The sequence below is a fragment of the Paramormyrops kingsleyae genome, chromosome 2, assembly GCF_048594095.1.
Source record: "Paramormyrops kingsleyae isolate MSU_618 chromosome 2, PKINGS_0.4, whole genome shotgun sequence".
NCBI classification, from domain to species: Eukaryota; Metazoa; Chordata; class Actinopteri; order Osteoglossiformes; family Mormyridae; genus Paramormyrops; species Paramormyrops kingsleyae.
The window spans coordinates 24,246,507-24,269,000 of NC_132798.1; the positions used below are offsets into that span (position 1 = coordinate 24,246,507).

The window sequence follows — 22,494 nt, forward strand, 5'->3', positions numbered from 1 at the left end:
CCTGACCTTGTTTGTAAAGACAGAAAGTGCCAATTCTTTCGAAAGTAGTAAAAGTGAGTTCAGTACATGAATAGGAAGAAAAACATGAATTACTGATTCACTTTACTGCAGGGTAAGAATATAGCTTTACTTATAAACCAACTGATGGACTTCGTTTATTGACAAGATGCATGGGTTGGTAAATAAAACCAGGGCTGTACGATGACAGTAACCCTCCACCAATCGCTCAGCGAGCCTCTGTTGAGAATCGTAAAAACTATCCAATGACTGCCAGAGCGGGGGCGGGACTTCCGCTCAGAGCTTTATTCCGGAACTCCTTGTAGTGAAATTGGAGGCACTGTTTTATGTATGTGGTGGTCCGTAAATACAGATACTGGGTTTCGTGTCGAAACTTCGGGACAACCGTTTTTTCCGACGCTAACAAATGAGAGCCCGGGACGAAGGTGGTCAGCACGGTGCCAACTGGTGAGGAGACGCTGTTGTACACTGGTTACAGCACCAAGGCTCGCAGCTAGCTAGCTGTCTGCTTAGCTTGGTACTGAGGGGCACTGCATTTTACATTCGGTGTTAGAAAGTTTCCTTACATGTTACTCTTTTACTACTTTTTAAGCGATGCAATCTGGCCCCTTACACATTTCTGGTGCTTTAATAGCTTTTCAGATGTTTGAATTCTATAGTTTAAGTAGCTATTAGGTTGATATAGCCTTATTTTTCTCAATTTCCACAGCTGGCTAGGATTTTAATAGTTGTACTGTGAATATATGTGTTTGTCAAAATTGGATGTCATCTAGTTATTTATTAATACCGTCCCTCAATCCTGCTGGAGATTTAGTATTTAGTAAATACGGTTACAGGATCAGTTTTCCAAAAACCAGACAATTTCAAACAGCGCGCAGTGAAGCGAGTTCCTTTAGATGCACTTTAGATGGATATCTTTCCCAAGTTTGGGGAGCTCCCTGTCATGTGGTCGGAAGAAATGGAAAATAAAGTGGCTCCAATATAGCTTCTTTATACATGTACGCTAGTGATTCCATGGTGGCAGTATATGATACAGTTTCTTCCAAATCCTTCCTAATGTGACTTTGCCCTTTGGCCATGTAGCATTGCTTTAAAATTGTTGTAAAACTTTCTTGAGATTTTGGTGGAATCCCGTGTGTGGCCGAGTGGTTAAGGCATTGGGGGGGGTTCCCCGAGTAGGTTCGAACCTATGGCATAGCGGCATGAGGTTGTTTTGGGCCATTGGTGGCATAATGGTTAGGGAAGCATGCTTGCGATTGAAAGGTTGCCTGTTTGAATCCCCAAGCTGTCACTGAGGTTCCCGGAGAAAGGTACTACCCCAACTCAGTGCTCTCTGGATGCTAAATAATAGCTGCCCACTGCTATGTCACATATAGGTTAAATGCAGAGGGCACATTTCTTTGTTGTGTGCTGTGTGCTGGGGTGCGTCAACAATGACAATTAATCACTAAATCATGTTAATTTTGGTCCTTTATATGTAATGGCCTGTACTACATTAAATGACAAGTAACCAAGCGGACCACAAATTTGTACCGTCCATATGGGCACCTTCAATCTTCCGTGGTGAGGCAGCATCACCTCAAAGTAGAGGTCGACCGATATGGGTTTTTCAATAGCCGATGCCGATATTTAGGAGTCAGGGTCAACCGATGGCCGATATATGCTGCCGATATTTTTTGGCCGAAAATTGGACGTTTCCCCCTCTATTTGCATGATAAAATATCACACTAATAATAACAAACGATACACAAAATTTCTCAACTTAGCATTTGAATTGAATACTGACTTATGCAAATTTGAATATAAACTTAAATAACAAAAACACAATACAACTTGTAAACAACTTAAACTAATAAACAATAAAAAAAAGCAGCATCAGAATCTCTTTAGCAGCAAACTCCTTCTTCAGCTCCCAGGCTCACCAGCGTGCTGCAGATATCGCACCTGGCCTTTCCTGGTGTTGGCTTTGTGAAATACTGCCATACAGGATTAGATTTTTGTTCAGCCATCAGACAGCAATTAATAAAACAGAAGAAAAAATGCAAGGTTAGCATTTTTATTATAGTGCCTTCATCTTCAATTCATTCTACAATTCCAGTATTCCATGCACATTAAAACAATTACACTCTAATACATTTTGAAAGAAAAAAACACTAGTAACTAAGTGCAGCATGATATGATGAGTAGTGTACAAGGCCCAAAACCTTTCACTAACATGTTCTTTATGTTGTTAGCAGACAGATAGCTTACAAGCCAAATTCACAATCAGAATCTAGCGATCGCGGAAAATAAAATAAAATAACTTCAAATGTCGTATTACACAGCCTTGTATGCAAGGACAACATAAGCCCCTAGTGATTGTGACATTGTCGACGTATAAACCCATATAAAGGATAGACATGTTTAATGAGGAACTAACTGCGCAAAGTCGTGCACTTTTTATCTAGACGTCTGACAAATTGTTTGAATCTCCGCTCTCAAATGCAAAAAAGTTGCACAGAAGGACCACTGTCAGCATCAGCTCAGGTGAATGGTAACCACTCTTTCGAACAAACAGTTTTCTCCGCCATGCATTGTTCTTAGCAGTTTCGAAGACGGCGCTGTCTGTGATCGGGGCAGAGTAACGCAACTCTCACACACGCTGCAGTGTTTGAGAGCTGCCTGTTCCGCCCCACACACACAGGGTGAAACTCTCCGACAAGAGAAAAAAAAAAAAACAGAACTGATAACATCGGGCTGATATGGTAATAATTAAAATGTTAACAATTAAAATGATTTTTTACGATTAAAAAAACGTCTGTATTGGCCCGATATATCGGTCGACCTCTACCTCAAAGACCATCTTCTGCGGTCTCAGATTTTGGGGAAGACAGTAGTTATGTAAGCACAGGGCAAAGCTGCTCTTACCAACTGAAACTGTGCACATTAAATACCAAGTTCCCTGTGGAATGGGTGAGGGACTTGTCTTTACATTTCTGTCATTTGTGTATATGTTGTAGCACTGTGTCTCTGTGAGCATTGTGGTCTCACACCTCCTTGGCTTTGAGTCCTGCCCCGTTCTATAGTATGTGAGTGTATGGCCTGTGATGACCTGGCATTACATGTAGCGTGTTCCCCTGCCTTATGTCCTGTGGTGCCTCGGAGAGGCTTTAGGCTTATGGCTGCTCTGTGTCAGATAAGCATGGAGGTAGGAATGTTGGATTCATTTATATATCATTGATGTTTGAATCCCTTGATGTCAGTGTGACCAAATTATGTTTGTTTATTATGTTGTGCGTGTGTATTGAAGGCCATGTCTGTAGGTGATTGTGTAGCTTAGCAGTCCGTATTCCATATTCATCTCGTGCTTCATTTAATCATTTGTGTTGTATGAGTGCTTAACATACCTATAGATAATCTTTGTTAAATGGATAAACGGTCATATCAGCTATGTTATGGTGCCTCTATAGACTCAGTCCATTGAAAATAAACTTAGTTCACCGACACTGATTCTTAGAGTGCAAGTTTCATTACATGAAAGACGTTTCCTTGGCTGTCTGTGGTAACCCAGATTTTTAAAATAACTAACAGGACTGCCCAGTAACCGTGTACTAGATAAATGACTGGAAGATGGATGGATGGAAGGATAGATGGATGGATGGACGTGCAGACACATGTAAAGTCAGACAGACAAGTTGACAGACAATTTAGCCCAGTAGAAAATTTGCCTGCATATAGCAGCAATGAAGCAAAATGCACAGATTCAAAACCATCAAGACAAATGGCAAAAGCAGTACACACTGGGAAAACAAGGTCATACACAGTGAAAACATCTAGGCCTCAATTTCTTTATTTGTGTACCTGCGTCGTCTATAGTTATACAGTTATGTTCAGAGTCATGGTCTGTTTCTAAAAGCTGTCTAGGCACATGTCAGGGCTGGGGGGAGGGCAGGCATGGCTGGGGGGAGGGCAGGCATGTCCGGAGGAGGCATTGTAGTGCTTGAGGGCAGATGACAGAAAATCTCTCCAGTAGGGCTTCTTTGCACACCATGGTGGAACGAGCCAGTGGCTAATGGTGCTCTGTGAGAGCACCCCATGGAGCAGATGGGCAGAACTGTACATGATATTCTCAGATTCTCCATTCTGTTCTCTGCAGCTGCCTCCAGTGAGTTCCAGACCAGTCCAGTGATGGCTTTCCTCATGAGCTTGTTCTGGTGATTGGCATCACCTGAACTTTGCTTGGCTCCCCAGTAGACCACTGTGTAGAGAATGTCATTGCCCACTATGAACTGGCAAAGCATCTCCAGCAGAGAAGCAGACTTGAGCCTTCTCAGATGGTGGGCTCTGATCTGGCCTTTCTTGTTCAGTGCCACTGTGTTTGTCCACTCAGTCCAGTCTGGTGTCCATATGCACTCTTGGCTGCTTGTACCACAGCAGCACCTTGACTTTCTTTGTGGATGGTGGCTGGTCTCATGGACTCTGCGTGCTATAAATCCACCAGTTGCTTGCTGAGGTTGAGCTGCAGTCCTTCCACTAGCCTCTATACTCTGACTCATCTTTATTTTCCATGCACTACACAATGGAGGAGTCATCGGGAGACTTCTGTGGGTGGCATGAGCTGGTGTACTGGCGGTCCGTCATGTCAGTGGTGGTCGGGAAGGGAGGAAGGATGGATCCCTGAGGTGCAGTAGTGTTCCTCACCACTATCTCCGACACAGTCCTAGAGCCTAACATATTGTTGCTTGTTGGTCAGATAGTCCATGATCAAGAAGACTGTGGGGGCATCTAGCTGCATTTTCCTGAGCTTGTGCCCCAGTTGGAGAGTCTGGATGGTATAAAAAGCACTGGCAAAGTAAAATACCATGATCCTGACTGTGGTGCTGACTGTGTCCAGGAAGCTCTGTGGAGCATGTGTATCAGAGCATTGTCCACACCTATGTGTGCTTGGTACGGGATCAGAGGATCCATGTGGTCTGTGACTGGTAGTCAGAGCTGTTCCAGGAACAGTGTCACTAAGGTCTTCATGGTGTGAGAAGTGAGAGCAACTGGTCTGAAGCAGCCTTATAACTGGACTGTGTTAAGCGGTACCACAAACCTTGTGGTTGCAACCGGACTTTGTACCACAAAGACATACATTAAAGAAATTTGACATTTCCAGATGTTACTGTATATCTGCATAATACAGACCCATTGTACTGTGATTGTTGCAATTCTGCAGCATTGTCACTCTGAGCTGTGAATTCATATAACTACTGTTATGCTCTTGAAACTGGACTGACTTTTGTTTTTCTCTGTTTAAATTGTCTCTCTTGACAATATAGAGCCATCGTGAGTTTTCTATATGGGCCATCTTCTCTCGAAAAATGGTAATCGCCTGAAGAAGAAGAAGAAGAGGAAAGCGCAGAAGAAGAGCAAGTGGAGGGACTGCTTCCTGCAGGGGCCGTGCATGCTCTGCTTCATCGTCCACGGCAACAGTGACGACGAGCGCCTGGAGAGCAGTGCCGCCCGGCTCGCCGAGCGCTACACCGCGCTGAGCTCGCCCGAGGACTGCGCCCGATTCCTGTTGTCACCCCCGGAGCTTGCCATCTGGGAGGGCCCGGGCAAGAGCCTGCTGTCTGCCGTTCCCGCCAAGCTCATCGCCCCCCCGGTGCTCTTCTGCGGCACCGTGCCCTCCGTGGCCGCCGACTACTCCGACATGGTGTGTAAGCGCAAATGTGGGGAGCTGCGGCGCTCTGCGCCGTGCAAGCAGCCCCGCTGTGCCTTCCAGGAGGCCCCCGACAGCACTGGGGTGCGGGACGCCCCCTCCGCCACGGCGCACTGCCACCTCCCCCACTGCCCCCTCCCTTCTTCCTCCTCCCCCTCAGAGTTAGAGGCAGGGCACAGCGCGGGCGATGCAGGAGGCACTGTAGCCGTACTCCAAGGCGGTGGCTCCTCCTCCTCTGCTTCCTCCTCTTCCTCAGGCTGTAATCACGAGTACGTTGACACCCCCCTGGAAGGTCGGGACTTGGAGGTGGCGGACACCCCCAGCATCAACCACCTGCCGTCCTCCATCCTGCTGAAGGTGAGTGCGAGATGCCGGCTGGTGGGCTTCTCCGGCCAGCCGTCCTCCTGCGGGGTGCCTGACCTCGCGTGGCAGAAGGACGGGCACCTCCATCCCAAAGGCTGCCGCTTCCAGTCCCGGGGGCCCTGCTCCTAACACCTTTGGGCGAGTTATTTAGCCTGAATTCCTCCAGCTGGTTATGTTTGCGAAACAGCTGTTTGGCTAAAAGGCGTGAGACGAACAACAAACGATTACAGTAACTGCAGATGCTTTATTAGCCTCAGCCAAAGGTGAGTGTTGTTTGGGTTGGTGTTGTCGCCTTGCTGGGCGATGCCGCATTGGTACCCTCTCCTGCAGGTCCGTGGCCGGGGAACGCAGCGGCTCGGATGTAGTTCGCCCTTCCCCCTTTCCTTCATAAGGTTGTGTCCATAGTTTGGTTCACTGAATAACTTTGTACAAGGACAATAAATGTAGAAAGTGCTGCTGACTATTATCCTGAAAAACAGAATGAACTCAGCACAGTGGTCAGTGGGGAGTTTCTGCCCTGTGTGTGTGTGTGTCTGTTTGTGTGTCTGTGTGTGTGTGGAGTTTCCTCCTGTAGACCAAAGGCATGCATTTAGGCTCATTGTTGTTTCTAAATTGCCCACATCATGGCCTATATGAGCCCCGGGACGTACCCTGGTCTCGTCCTCTCTGCTGCACAGGATGAGCTCCAAGACCCCTGTGGCGTTTTAGGGGGACTGCTAATTACAATAAAATATTGCACTTAACATAACGTCTTCCTTAGTATTTTTTTTCCATAATTTGCAGTATAAATGTGTAAAAGTGTAGAAAACAAGTGCTTTGGAGGGGGGGGAAAGTGTTTGTTAAACTGCTAAGTGACAGCAAGACTGACAGTGTTTGTGTGTTGTTTTTGTGAAATTATGTGTGCGGTCTGGACACATGATTCCGAACAGTTATCAACTGAAATCTGATATTTAGTGTGATTGAATTATTTGCGTCATGTTTCATAACAGTTTGAATGCCTGCTCGCATTCCTAAACACGGCCATATTGTCAGCAAAGGCATTCGTGTCCCTATCCTTAAGTCCCCACCACCTGAACACAATTTTTTGGTTTCAAAGGGAACTCTTCTCACTACTTTGGGCGTACTTGGATCTCATGAGGTTACATGTGTATAAACCATTGTAATTGCCCTCTTTTCAGACACACAGCCTTGCTTGTAGCAGGATTCCAATGGCCACATTGTTTCCCAGATCAGTTCCCAGTATGATCGCAGTTAAAGGAGCCTTTTCTTACCTTTGATCATTCCAAACCACTGCAGCGCTGGTTATTAATGCCAGATGCACTTCATATCTTTTTATATACGAAATGGCAAATGATGCACAATTATTGGGTTTTCAGTCTGGGCTCTGGGTATAAACCGGAGGAATTTTGTCATGTCCGGCGTCTGATATTCAAGTTCAAAGACATGGTTCAGTTTAGATGTGCATTTCAGTGGTTGCGGAATGAATGCGTTTCGCTTAGTTTATTCTTGGGTAAAGGGGCAGGAAATTTGTGTTTGATTGCCTCAGACGGGTCGACGGCTGCATCTGGCCCTTGAGCTTTGCCGTATCCCTGCCTCCTGAGGACTCGTCTCCAATTTTTCTGCAAATATCTGGCTGCTTGAAGATGTTTGTGGTGCAGTGGTTAGCATTGTCACGTCAGACCTCTGAGTTCCGTGTGTGGAGTTTGCATGTTCTGCCCATGTTGTCGTAGGGTTTTCTGGTTTCCCCCCCCACAGTGCAAAAACATGCTGAGATTCATTGGAGTTACTATATTGCCCATAGGTGTGCATCTGTGAGTGAAAGGTGCGTGAGTGTGCCCTGCAATGGGTTGGCACCCCCTCCAGGGTTTGCTCCTGTAGCCTCGGGGATAGGCTCTGGACCCCCCCCCCCCCGCCCCGAACCTGATTAGGATAAGTGGTTTTAGGAGATGGATGGATGGGCACTGGGGCCTGTTAAGGAAGGACCACATACAGATGTGTACGTTTCATATTTAAAAATACTTAGCCTGGTTTTTTTTTTTTAAAAGAGGTAAAAGTGGATTATCATGGTGCTTTTTTTATCCCACCTCTGTGTCCTGTGAGTATTCCACACCGCCCTTTGTTGGGGGCTTGGGGGGGGAAGGTCGGCAGCTAATTTGGCAGCGGTTTTGCTTGTTTCCCATGGCGGTGCTGCCCGGGCCGGACTGCAGAGGGATAAATATCCCCCTGGGTCACAGCAACAACGAAGTGAGGCTGGATTTCATGGTGGGAGTAGCGGGGGGGGGGGGGCTTATCGACCAGGGACTGCCAGCCGCCGCTGCCTGGATGTGGGGGTGGGCGAGGGGAGCGTACGGCTTTTCCAGTCTCGCTGGCGGGGGCATGCTCGTCAGGGTGCCGTCCCCCGCCTCAGCCGGCTGCAAACGCACGTCACACGGGGCTGCGATACTGGCAGCAGCCTATGGCGTCATCCCCTGAGGGCTGCTGACTCCCATGGGCGTTACCTGGCCCTGGTGCCATGTCTTGCGTTAAGTTAGCGTTGGCGTTACTTAGCTCAATTATCCGGGGCCCTGGGAATTCTGGAATGGCGGACTGTAATTGGAAGCTCTCCTCTGGGAAGGGGGGGTAGCACGGCGGCCCCAGAGTGCAGTGTAGAGTGTGGCCGCAGCAGCCTTCGTTTGGCCGTGAGTTTGCTGCTAATGCGCACAGTAAAAGCCGCCATGCTGTACAGATGGGCATCAGACCGCCGTGCCGCGGCCGCGAAGCACCGACGCCCGTAGGTGGCTGCAGTGCCGCTGCTCTCCCCCTTCAGCTCTGTTCCCCTTCCTGTCCTCCAGGTCTTCTCCCATCTCTCCGTGAAGGAGCGCTGCCTGGGGGTCTCCCTGGTCTGCAGGTACTGGCGCGACCTCTGCTTGGACTTCCAGTTCTGGAAGCAGATTGACCTCAGCGGCTTCCAGCAGGTGAGTGGGGAAGCGGGACAGCCCTCGACTCTTCAAATCGCACCGTCCTGACGGAAATATCCCCCGCAGAGAGAAATGTGAGAAACACCCACATGCAGGACTTCGTAAAAGCTTCTGAGACGATCTAATAGCTGATTTAAAAGCATTTTAATTTAAATTATTATTATTAATATGGATGGATAGATGGATGGCGGGAGGGATGGATAGATGGATGGATGGATGGATGGATGGGTGTTTAGGTAGGTTGATAGCTGCGTAGCTGATATCGTGCTCCGCATCCCTCCCTCTCTGCCAGGTGACTGATGACCTCCTGGTGAAGATCGCCTCCCGCAGGCAGAACGTGATGGAGATCAACATCTCGGACTGCCGGAAGGTGCAGGACGGCGGCGTGCGCGCTCTGGCCCAGCACTGCCCCGGGCTGCTGCGCTACACGGCGTACCGCTGCAAGCAGCTGAGCGACGCCTCGCTCTCCGCCGTGGCCGCACACTGCCCGCTGCTGCAGAAGGTGCACGTGGGCAACCAGGACAAGCTGACGGACGGCGCGCTCAGGAAGGTCAGCTGCCGGCCCTACACCCGACCCGGCTTTGTTATGCCCTATTTCACCTTCACAATTATTTCTCTTCTTTTTCTACTATTAAAAAAAGCCCGGTTATGTGTAACCTCCCACTGAGAGGATCTATAGGGTTTATAGTAGGGAGCCTCTTGGTATTTTAGCAGCTTGTTTGACCATGGGCAGGCCGCTCTACATATTGCACTCTGCACTATTCCCTGTGCTCTCCTTGAAAATAGGATTATAAGTCCAGTGTACACTGGAAGTCATCGCTTAAAGCTCCTGGCCCACCTCCCACTCACCCCCTGGTTCTGATTGCATCAGCCTGGGTGTCCCCATTACGCCTCAGCAGTAATCATTCGTCTGAAAGTATCAGCAGCCATTAATGGGGGGGCGGCTGGGGGTTTCTGTAGAGCCTCGCTGTCGTTTGTGAGCGATACCACTCTCCTGATCCCCCCCCCCCCCCCAGCCCTGAGCGGCTCCTCGGCGTAATTGGAACGCTCGAGATGAATGTTGTTGATAATTCCGAGTCAGTCACAGCGAACGGCGAGGCATATTTCGGGTTTTTATTTTAAATGCGATTATTTTGCTGATCATTTTATGGTAATTATTCGCTGCCTCGGGAGTTCCGGCGTGGCGGAACGTAATTGGCATTGGAGGGGGTTGGGGTGGGGTGGGGTGGGGGGTGGTTAGAGATTCACCTACTTGGGTCCCAGCCGTCTTGACGCATGCCTGGCCCTCCTGTAATGCGACACAGTAGGCCGTAAAAAAAAATGGGTGATAGATTGAGGGGAAGGAAGGTGATTATTTATGGAGCGTGAATGTTGCTGCTACTTACCCTGACGCAGGTTTTTGGGAGAGCGTGCAGGGTCTCTGTCCCTGCTGAGTGTCAGTGGGGTCCTGTGACCTCGGTGACCTCTGTGTCACGGCGACTGTCTCCCTCTCTGCCTGTGTGCCCAGCTGGGGGAGTGCTGCTCACAACTGCGGGACGTCCACCTGGGCCAGTGCTACGGCGTCAGCGACGACGGCATGGTGGCCCTGGCCAAGGGCTGCCCCAAGCTGCAGAAGATCTACATGCAGGAGAACAAGCTGGTACGTGGCCGGCCGGCCCCCCCTCCCCCCTGCGTCTCCATGACGCCTAGAGAGGACTTTCCAAACAAATGGTGAATGGGGAATGCGATGGCAATCTGCGGAGTTAATCCTGGAGGCCAGGTAGGCTGGCACTGAGGCACCGGCCGGGGGGGGCGTGGGGGGGGCCTTGCTGGGTCACAGCGATTCCTTTTCACGCTCTGCTGCGACGTGCCTCGGGTTCGCCGGCGGGGGCTGGAGGGGGCTGCGGAGCATGACTTATGCCGGGGGCTTCTCCGAGTGCGTCGTCAGGCAGATTAAAGGCGAGTGAGAAATGGCCTGCTATCGACGCAGCTGGGCGTACTGGGGATTTGAGACATGCACTGCTGGGTAGGACCCGATTCCCAGCACCCCTGCTGGTGCACGCTAGTGCTCTCCTGCTGACTTTCATTACCTTATCGCTCACGAGCAGCGAGACGGCGTGCGTGCACGTGTGTCTGTGAGCGTGTTTCTGTCTGTGAGCGTCTCCCGGACTGCCTTCATGGCCGGCGTCCCATTAACTGTCAGTCCCGCTATGTCACAAGCTGGGAATGATTACTTCCACTCAGATTAGGTTTCCAGTGTGTGAGATCTTTCATTTTGTATTTGCTCTGGAGGATTAGTTGCTGTATTGGGTCTGACCTGCCCATTGCCTTTTCTCTGTGCCGCTTTCCACAATGAACTCGCTCACTACTGCTGGTTTTAGGTACAATAATAAGGGAAAATTGAAGAAGGGGCAGACTAATCAGTCAAAACTTTTTTTCAAGCTTTCTGTCAATTTAGTTTGAAACAGTGGAGTTTTGCTGTGTTCAAGCAGGCCGGTATGTTGTGGAGAGGTCAATTGTGAATATACACCATGTAAGTCTTGGTGTCACCACTAGAGGTCAGCTGAGATCCACTCCTGCTCCCGCTGTCCTCAGACCACCTCTGGCTTTGTGCACGTTTTACAAATCGGTGTTTTAAGGATGGCGAATGATTCGGTTTGAAATTACACAGGGGCAAAGCTCTCTTTCCTGAAAGACATGGTCCTCCTTCGTTTTGTCAGGCAAATGGCCCTGAGATTAAGGGACACGCTCTGGGAATGCAGTCAGATGTAATGCTAAAGAGGTTTGAGATCCATTGATGTTTTGTGGCTGACATTCGATATCTTAGTGCACATTTTCTTATTTAAGACAGCGACCCCCTCCACCTCACCAGATCGTTTTCTGTACTCGTGAGTACGTCTTTAGCAGCTGATTACTGCGAGGATAGTTTTTGGATCGAACACAAGAACGACCGAGTAAATAAGGCTAGTATCGGTTACGAGCTGCCAGTACTCGCATGTGAGTCTGTAATTGAAGTCATTTTGCCGGGCTGTCTGGCGCGGGGTTCTGCCGGCTGGGGGGAGCACAGTCTCTGAGCACCGCAGATTATGTCTCGCATTCGTTGCGGGTCGGGCAGGGAGCGGCCTGGGGGGTGGGGGGGGGTGGTTAGGTCTCGACTCTTGCTTGGAGTTTCTCCCTTCTTCTGCAGTGCTGTATGGTAATTATTTCAACACCTCGGACATGCCTGTGGTTTTTATATTTCTGCTTAATGGAGACTAGATTAATAGCTCAATAAGCAATTACCCCTTTTAATTAGAAATTTAGGAGCAGATTAAAGAATTGATTCTCCACCCCCCATTGTCCCCCCACTCAAAACCCAAAAAGGAGAGCAGACGGTGAGTTGTTTACAGTCGATGCTGCCTGCACAGGGTTCTGTGCCGCATCTCTGAGTGGCTGTACCATTCCTCTCCAGCTGCAGGCTTCCAGGCGCGAGGTCTTAAGCTGTAGGACAGGCTCTCCCTGAACTGCCAAAAAAGCACCAGCACACCATTTTATTTTTAAACTGTCCCCTGGGGGAATTTCCCGGACTGTGCAGTATGAAATGAATGAAAAAAATGTATACGTTTAAATTATATGCTTTGCAAAATTAAAGATCTGTGGAATAGGGCTCCATTAAAAATGCATATGAGCGCTAATGACCCAATTCCCTTATTTCAGTCCCGGCTTTTTTCTTCTCTTTTGCCATGCTTTTGGATGGGTGGGGCCGCGTGATGGGGCAGTTTGCGGTAGGGTGGGGCTGGTGCTCAGGCCCCACCCAGCAGTCGCTGACCCATGGTACCTCTTGGGACACTATGATGATGCTGAGCTACTTCAGAGAACCACAGCCCCTTGGCACTTTGTCGTCGTGTGACGTATCTGGAACTCATGTGCTGCATGTACTGAACTGGAGTTTGCCATCGCAAAGAAGCTGTATTTCACCCCCTCGTTCGCTACGATGCTGCTAGCTTGCAAGACATTGAAGTCGTTGACAGGTCCTGCCACCCCCGTCTGGTCTGGGGGGGGGGGGGGGGGTCCCATACGACTCCGTGGCCCACGCTGCCTGCTGTACTGAGGGCTCTGTCCAGACACAGGAGTCTATCGCTGCGGCCTACATGTTTCCACCGATAAAAATGTCTGTCTTTTTTTTGTTATTCTGACACGCCATGCCGTTTGTTCTGCCCTGGCCGAAAGATTAAAATGTCATTTCCTCCATTCACCACTTAAAGAAGGATGGTGGATCGACCTCTTCGTGATCTTTCTCTCCCTCCTCCTCCTCCCCCCACCCCGTGCACTGAAATGAAGAAGGAAAAAAAAAAAAAAAAACATGCATCCACACTTGGAAACGATTTCTCCATTGATTGTGCCGTAGAGTTTAATCTCTCCGGGTTGTGTTTATGCACTGAGATGGTTGTTTCCTTTGTATAAAAGCGTTCCCAGTCCGCTGAGATGAATTGGTTATGCCCGCTGTGGTGGGAAGGCCCTGCTTATTTTGCCACATGTGTTTTAGTCCCAGACAGACCTGTAATTGAATTACTCGCTCTGGGTTTGAAATGTATTTGCAGAAGGCAAACATGGATAAATCCAATTTTCACCTTTAGCAAGGTTTATGGGCCCCTCCAGGCGGGGCCCCGAGTGGCCTGAGGCCCCCAAGCCTTTGTGCCTGTGTTGCCCCATGACCTGTACCCCCGGCTGACTGACCTCGTCGCTCTGGGCCGTTTTGGTGGCCTGGTTCTCTGTCATTAGCTAAGAATTTGGCTTGATTTTCGGTCGTCCTGAGTCAGCGTCTGAAATGTCGTCACCCTGCTTCTCCTATGGGGCTGAGAGACTCCCTCTGGGTCGGAATGGCCAGCAGGTTCCTGTGGGAATCGAATGAGGGGGGCATTTGGGTTTAGAGGGGGATAAACACCATGGGAATGGAAAAGGGGCTCAAAACAAGATGGGCCGTGCTTTGTATGAGTCACTGGCTCCGCCCTCATTTTGCCCCCCCCACACCTTCTGGCCATAACAGAAAATGGGCTTTTATATCCACAGAAGCTCTGAACGTGCAGAATGTCGAGGGGAAACGAGTAGGCTCTCTTTAAACATGGTGTCTGTTCTGCAGGATTCAGCATGTGTGTCAGTGACTGGGCTGCCTGTCTCGGTCCCGACGCCTGCCCACCCGCCTCGCCGCTCGCCGTCTCCGTGCGGCCTGCCGCTTCTCTGCCCCCAAAAGGCTGCTCGTGAGCTTGGGAGACACGCTGCATCTAAATCTGATTAGGGAAGAGTTTTAATTAGCCTAAACGTGCAATGCAAATGGAATCGCAGCCGACCTAAAATAGATTAGCGCCTGCCCTCAATTTGGGTCTAATTACCACACGGATCTCGGTTCCTTAAAAAAAAAAGAAAAGAAAAGAAAAATACCGGGCTCAGACAAAGGGGGGCTGGCTTGGTGACAGCCCCATTTTGGACGGACCCAAAGCCCTTCTCAGCGATGTGTTGAGTGGAGTTTAATGTTGGAGATAAAATATTCCTTCCTTTGGTTGCTTCCTCTGGAAAAAATATTCCAGTTTGCCAAAAAAATAAAGTTAGGCTCCATTGTTCCCATTGCTCCCTTTCGCTGAGCTTGTTGAAGGGCTCAGATATAGATTAGACATAAGGGGGGGGCTGTATGGACAGGGGGGGCTGTATGGAGCGTGCCCAGTGGACAGCGTCTTTGTGCTGCATTCAATGTACCTGCTGACAGCACAGGGGAAATGAGGGTGTTAATGGCTGAACCCCTGAGCGCTTGTGGGGTTTTTTTTTGGGTAGTGGGGGGCTTTGATACACTTTGAGATTGGGGACGGCTGTCACAGAGAGCTGCAGATCGGGCTTTGTGGAAACCTGGGAGGGACACGCTCTCTTTGCGGGCGCGGTTAAACAAAGGCCCGACCTGTGAGTCAGCGCCCCCCCCACCCCACCCCATCCCGGAGCTCCCTGACATTTTGGGGCGGATCTCATCAAGGCTGGAGTCTGCCCGTCGTTTGTAGCGGACCGCCGGGTGTCTGTACCCACGGAGATGTTGGCGTCCTTTATGTCAGCGTATCGATTCCCCCCCCCCCCCTTTAACCACTCCCGCGGTAGATGAGTTGGATCGCCGGCAAGGCTCCGTCATGTGCAGCTTTGTCACTTGTGGAGTTCACTTACCACGACAGATCTCACGGACATGGTGCCTAGCCCCCCCCCCTCACCCCCACCTCTCAACTATGCACTGGCAGAACTCCTTGATGTGTGGGCCACGGAGCTGGGCAGGCTCGCCCACACACTGCGCTGTTCTCCTGACGGCCCGCTGGTCTGTTCTAGCGATTACAGTGAGAGGTAAGCCAGCAGCGAGCACAGATTGGCTCAGGGGTCACGTTCCGGAGCCGCCCCACCCTACCGTGGCGGGGGACACTCCTTGGGACAGAACAGTGTTTACCTGACATGTGGAGTATGAATCGCCACTGAGTCCCCTGGAATAAGGGGCTTGGGCAGTCCTGAGGTGACCACAACTGCCCTGCCGGAGGATGATCAGTAAATTCTCTGGAAGGGTGTCATCTAGGGACGGAGCGACCAAAGGGGGTCCCTGGCCTGGCTCTGCCGCTGTCTTTGTCCCACTTTGTGAGCGAGCCAGAGAAACTGCGGTGCCTGCACCTCTGGGACTGGTGGCTGGTAGAGATGACAGGTACTGGACAGCAGAGGGCGCTCCAACACTGGCTTATATATTATTCAAACGTTTCCCCTTCACTGGGCAGAAAATGAGGGGGGTGGGGGTTTCTACATGGGATTGGCATGAGGCTTTACCTGAAAGAACAGACTTGGTTTGGTTACTGTTACATTTATAGGAAATAGACAGTTGCTGAATTACATAATTACAGTTTTTACTTGTTTACATATTTGATAATGTCATCTGAGTGCTCAGTGACTATCCAGTTATTTTTGAAACTGTGCTGCTTACATTTGCTTAAAGACATGCATGCTGAGGTGTTACCCAAATGCTCGTACATTAAATGGATTAAAGTGTATTTATTAAGTGTTCTCTTATGGACAGTAGGGCACACAGGAGTAGAGAAGGAAAGCTACATACCAACTCGGATTTTTATCCATAATCAGAATTAGTGGTATTATAGGTAAAATCTTTGCCAGAAAAAGTCTTCATCAGAATTGTATACACATCAGGAAAGTGTATCATCGCTCTGGGCATCTGGTTCTGGGCTGGAGCTTGTCCTAAGCATCAAACTAACGAGAAGGCTTAATTGGTACCTATGATAAGGTACATTCAGCTTTTTAAGGCCTATAAAATACGCATTAGTGCACTTGCATCCTGCTGTTGTTCCTTTAATCAGAGTGTGTGTGTGTGTGGCTCGAACAGCTGCTGGATTAATGAAGTGTCGGGGTAGTAGGGAGGGTGTCTGAGCCTTCCGAGGAACGTGGGCCGCTACGTGATGAGATGAGTCACACTGGTGGACTTTCCTCACCAGCGCTATCGGGGGGAGGGGGGGGGAGGGGGGCTCAAATTGCTACGGGCTCCACCTGCTTTTATTTCCTCCGTCCCTGTCGATTGGCTCTGTATAAACTGCGGGGGGGGGGGATAGAATTCTCCCAAAAGACAAATGGCCCAGCTCAAGACTTTTAGGAGGCCTGCATGATTTCCATTTCTATTTATTTAATTTGACCATCCCCAGCTCCTGGGACTCGGAGATGGACAGCCCCCCCCCCCCCACATCCACTGCTGGGAGGCGCTGAAGGTGTGTGTGTTTCACGCCGGGGTCTCCGGCAGGGTGGGGGGGAGCAGTAGGTTCAGGCTGTGATTTATGCGTCGTCTGCCCTATGACCTCACTGCCCCCATGGCCCCCTACCCACCAGGATCAACATGATGGATTTTCCCTCCAGTTCATTACCACTGAGTGTGAGTGTGACGTCACCCTTTAAGTCTCTGCCCTGAGACAAGTACGTGCTGTGATATGGTGATGTGGGTCGGTGTGCAGCCTGACGTGGGGGGGTGGTGAACAGGGGCAATAGGGAGACATAGAGAGAGAGGCTCTTCAGGACCCGGGTGTCCGTGGCAACGAGATGACGGAGGAGACTCAGTGCTCCTCTTGTTCTGCCAGTTTGATTTCCTTCCCTTACCTGCTCCATCTCTCTCTCGCTCTCTCTCACTTTCTCTCTCTCTCTCTGAGTGACACACACACACACACACACACACACACACACACACACACACGGACACGTGCCAGGAGAGATGCCTGCAGCCCGTTAGTGGTGCACATCTCCCTCCCAGGCAGCGGGGGAGTTGTTGCTGTCAGACTGCCACCCGTCCTGGGACTAATTACAGGAGACCACACTGTCGCACGGTCCTGCTCCAGGACAGGAAGTGATGTCAGAGACGCCGGCGGGAGACGTGACCGCGGCTTGCCCAGTTTCTTTTATTCAGCAGAGCGTGGCGTTGCCTGTCAGCCTTGCTGTCATTTCTGTCGGTTTCTCCTTCTGGAACTTTACAATTTTAATCACCGGCTTTTCAGTCATGTATTACATGAACAGCCTTTATTATATATATATGTTTTTTTTTTGTAATTAGCCATATTATCTGCCTGGCCTTTTATCTCCGCCTCCTCGTCCTGGAAGCCTCTCTAATCGGGCTGCTCTTGGGGGTGGGGGTAGGCGGCTCCCCGAGGTCTTCATTGATGCCCCAGGGAACAGTAGCAGATCTCTATTGGAAGCGACAAGCTGGCATAGCTGGGCCTAATTAGGCAGTATGGTCAGTGCTGGCAGGAGCAGGGCTAAGGCACAGTGCAGGGCTAAGGCACACTGCAGGGCTAAGGCACAGTGCAGGGCTAAGGCACAGTGCAGGGCTAAGGCACAGTGCAGGGCTAAGGCACAGTGCAGGGCTAAGGCACAGTGCAGGGCTAAGGCACAGTGCAGGCCAGAGAGCAGGGCGACACGCCGGCAGATGGGAAGGAGCCGCCAAGAGGGGAAGCCGTGTGTTTCGCAGCTGTACCGGATATCCGGGCTCCTCTTTAATGATTCGACGATCCCCTTTCACTTTGGGCATCGGTGCGCTCGTGCTGAACGCCGTCACCCCCTTGGGGTGGCATGCCGGCTAATGGTCCAAGGCCTAACGAAAGACTTTGTGTGCGAAATTCCCTTTAAGTCCGGCTCTTGGCCAATGAGGCGCTGAATGGGACAGGCTTCCCCAGCAAAGATTTTAGTTCTGAATGGTCTTATCTGCTTGCCCGCATGGTAGAGAGTTTTTAAGGCCGAGACAGTCAGAGTGTGGCAAACGTGTATCTACCTGTATGTGGTGGGGGCCAGGCTGCCTCCCTGTGATGCCTCCTGTTCTCTGATAGGTTGGTTATTTTAAGAGATTTAACCCCCCCCCCGACCCCCATGCGGCATGACCTGCACAAACCTGGAATCTCAGAAGTTCTTGATTATAAGTAGGGTGAACCTACTGAGTCCATTAGATGCATTTATATTTAGGTAGATATTCTGTCATGTAATATACACATAATTACAAAACTAAATTTCGTTAGATGTAGCAGAAAAAGTTGTTCTTGTTTTTTAAAAAACTTTCCAGAGGAACTTCATTTGTTCCCTCACCCCCTGCACTCTGTATGCAGGTACATTAAAGAAAGAAAATGAGGTGGTGTATCACCCCCCCGGCAACTAAATATAGAGCCCTTCACACAAATATTTAGACCTAATTGCATAACAGTATGATGAGGGAGGGGGGGACCAGCTGGTTTTACTGCTGCCCCCCTCCCCCTCAGTTAACTTCTGTCATTTCCTGATCCTTGGTGTCATCCTCATTCTGTCCCTTTAGTCTTACAGCTACCTTTGGGCTCTTGTACTGGTGTGTGTGTGTGTGTGTGTGTGTGTGTGTGTGGGGGGGGGGTGTTGGCAGTTTCTCAATCTCATTATTTTCTGCATTAAAATTTTAAACACCCCCACAATTATTATACCGCACAATTTAAATTCCAGAGAGTGCCTTACCATCTTTTTCTTTCGCCTTTCCAATTTGCTTCTGAGATGTCCATTGACTCATCCCCTCCTCTTTTTAGATGAATTCCTTCTCCCCTGCCTTCTTACTACTCACCCCACCCCCCCAATAAATTATGCACGTGAAGTGCTCACCCTTTACATCAGCACCCGGCCCGTCGCCATTAGCAGATGCGAAACCCTCCCTCTGATTTTGATGTGTGTCCCAGTTCTGTGGTCCGTGATACCTGTGAAACCAGATGGTGCCTGAGTGGGGATCGCCGCTGGTCAGCTGAGAAAAGGAAGCCGCCCCGGTCCTTTCCCCGCCACACCCTTGATGCAAGCTGCGGTACTGGGTCCGCAAGGTGCTGTTCCAGTTTGATTCCGGGCCGGCCCTGTCATATCTGTGCGTAATCGGATCTCTCACCCAGGGGGCTTTCCCTGGCATTGTGGCTTGGAAATCCTTTTTGTGTCCAGGGGTTGGTGGGTTTGTCCTTGGTGTCTTGATGCGTGTGTCCTATCATCAGATACCGTGCAGCTTAAATATAGCTCCTGTACCTCAACTAGTAGAGCATTGTGCTAACAGTGCAAGAGTCGTGGGTTCAAATCCCAGGGAACACACACAAGCATTGTAACCCTTCTGTCTACTGAATGTCAGTTTGGATCAATCTCAATACCAGGAATGCAAAGTCTGTACTTGTGGTCTTGGCAAGACTGGTCTTGCTAACTTGCCTTCCAGGAAGGAACTTGGGGCACAGTGCACCATGGGATTGGTCTTGTTTGGCGAGGATGCAACCAATGTATCCTTGATATTTGGGGCGACTGCAAGACCAACATCCAGGATTTTTTGCCATCTTCTGTACTTGAGTTCTTAGTATTAGAATTGGTCTTTGGCATTGGAAGATGCCGTAAAATGGGTACACTAGTACACAAGTATTGTCAAATACGCATATTGAAATTCACCCAAATTTAGTCAGGGGTCACTTTTATGGTGTAAAGGGGCTCAGAAGTAGGTTGTAGGATTCAGATTTTTGGTTAATTAGATGCCTTGTGTTTCTGCTGTAGCTGTGGGCTCTGTCTTCTCTAGCGTATTGTGGAGGATGTGACAGGATCATGGGGGCTAATGTAGGCCAGTGCGCTTCGGCGAGGTCACCGCCATCATTCCTGGCCCCTGTCGGGCCCCTGCCTTTGCCCTTATCCGAGTTCAGTCTAAGTAGGTTGCATTAGCTGGGAATCTTCCGGGAGTGTAGGTGGAATTGATGGACAGGGCTGCTGTTGTTACCGTTGTTTATGTCCTCGTTCTGCTGCACGGGGGGGCGGGATCATTATGCAAAAGAAGTTTATTGGCTATGATTGATGTTTGCCGGCTGCTGTGCTGCTTGTAGTCGGGGTGGGGGGGGTGGTGTGAGAGTAGATGGGAACAAACAAACAGTGGGACGCCCCGCCATAAATCAGTGGCGCTCATAAACGCTGGGCCCGCCGCCCCCAGCGGCTTTCCGTAACGTGGTTGTGGCCCCGCCCCCCCACGGGTACATGGCACCAATCAGGGAGCCCTAGTGCCTGGTGGGAGTGGTCCTCATGGTTCACGGGAGCGTGCGTAACACTCTGGGCTGGCAGTCTATGTTGGTGCGTTGGTGTGGTGTGTGCTGTCATGGTGTAATGGCACAAGAGGTGTGTCTCCTCTGCTCACATGCCCGGCATGAAACACAGCTTTAATATTTCAGTTCAGATTAGATTAATTTCTTTATAATTTTATTATCATCTTCATCCTTTTGCTGCCACGTCCCCTGGACTCAGATTTAATTGTATTTATTACCATTTCTTAATATTAATATTAATAATAATAATTAGTGTTGATTTTTTGTATTGGTGGAGTTTGGTTTGCTGTCTGCTGCTGTCGGGGTGGTGATTGGTCTGTGAGGTGTCAGTCTCCCCATGGGGGGGGGGGGGGGTTAGGTTGCGGGTCGGTCCCTGGGAGCTCTGATGGTGTAGCGGGATGGCTCTGACCGGGAACTGGCCGTCAGGAAAATGCGAAGTGATAATTAACGGCGTCTTTATTTAGGATGTGCTCGATAAAGAGCATTATTTGCATAAGAATATGTGCAAGTAAACTCTAAGTAGTGTCTCCTTGCCCGAAATGGAGTTTATGTTAACGAAGCGTTTGTTTAATTTGGTAAATGTACATCCTAGTGCCGCCCCCGAAGGTGTCCCTCACCAGGTAACTGTTCATCACGGCCGAGAGCGCGGGCGGGTCATTAAAGCACTTCTGTTACTGCAAATAAAATGAATGTGTATCAGGCTTATTGTCCTCTTTGCAGGGACTCTGGGAGCCCCCCCCCCCCCACATTTGTACCTCTGGAACCCCAATGCATTGCACTGGCGTGATCTGTAATGACCACCAGCGAGTTAAAGGTGCTTCACATTCTTTCTGGAAATTAATTAGACTGCAGAGGCCATATCCATGACTTAACTGCCCCCCACCCCCAGTGCAGAGGCCTCAACCGCCACTTAACTGCCCCCCACCCCCAGTGCAGAGGCCTCAACCGCCGCTTAACTGCCCCCCACCCCCAGTGCAGAGGCCTCAACCGCCGCTTAACTGCCCCCCATCACTTGCTCATGCCTCAACCACTGCTTGACTGCTCCCCACCCCCGTTCTGATGCCGTGACCCCACACCACTTGGTGTTTGTCTTTTCACTACGTGAATAAAAATTGAATAAAAACTAGTGAATAAGTCAAAAAGTGAGAGGAGTACAGCTATTTGTCCTGGGGGCCCCTGAACCAGACCCTCCCTCTGGGCTACAAAGGCACCATGTATATCGGTAGTAATGTCTTTATTAATACTTCTCAGAGGGGCTGTCTGCTCTGTGTTTAAAATAACAAGCATCCCCCACCCAGAAGCATGTTAAATCTCATGCTTAGTGGCGCGCTCTCACCCTGCCGCCCTCCCCTGTCTCTCCGTGTCACTGGGTGTTTATCATCTCTACCTCCGTTGTCATGTTCTTCCCACGACGCCATAACACAATTGGGTCCTTAGATTGTGTTTGGAGGGGGCACTGGGAGAACGGGGGGGGGGGGGGGGTTTCTGATCCTGGGACCTCACACTCGGCCACGAGTGTGGTCTGCTCGCTCCGTAAAGGTCGTCGGCTGGAGCTGTGGATGGCACCCTGCCCGCTGCTGTCAGAAGGAGTCGGTGCCGTGTGCCCACTCCTGCCCGTCGGCCTGCTGGAGCGGGATGGCACCGCCCCGCAGTTAATAAAGCCAGTCCTGCCCCGGATGCCACCGCCCGCCTTTGCTCTGCTGGGCTCCCCTTCGAAGGCGTCCCTCAGCCGTTTGGCGACGGCTGCTGTAAGGGGGAGCATTTTAATAAACGGAGAAGTGTGAATTACAACCCGCCTCACTGAAAGTCATAACAGCGTGCGGCGAATGGTCCCGAGTTAGCGAGCGCGAGCCGCTCCTGTGATAGGCTAGGATGCCTGACCCCGCCCCCACCATTATTAACTCCC

At 50.2% G+C, this 22,494-nt stretch overlaps 1 protein-coding gene across 2 annotated transcripts in view; it reads left to right on the forward strand.

Annotated features, from left to right (window-relative positions):
- The first annotated feature begins 304 nt into the window (after positions 1-304).
- The window catches only part of fbxl17 (F-box and leucine-rich repeat protein 17), a 210,546-nt gene continuing 188,356 nt past the window's right edge, over positions 305-22,494 (forward strand). For both annotated transcript variants that reach the window (XM_023803000.2, XM_072708315.1), the window contains exons 1-5: positions 305-465; positions 5,319-6,058; positions 8,896-9,018; positions 9,314-9,571; positions 10,529-10,660. In XM_023803000.2, coding sequence (XP_023658768.1) covers positions 5,339-6,058; positions 8,896-9,018; positions 9,314-9,571; positions 10,529-10,660 — 1,233 coding nt within the window. In that variant the 5' untranslated portion in view covers positions 305-465; positions 5,319-5,338. The remainder of the gene's footprint in view (positions 466-5,318; positions 6,059-8,895; positions 9,019-9,313; positions 9,572-10,528; positions 10,661-22,494) is intronic.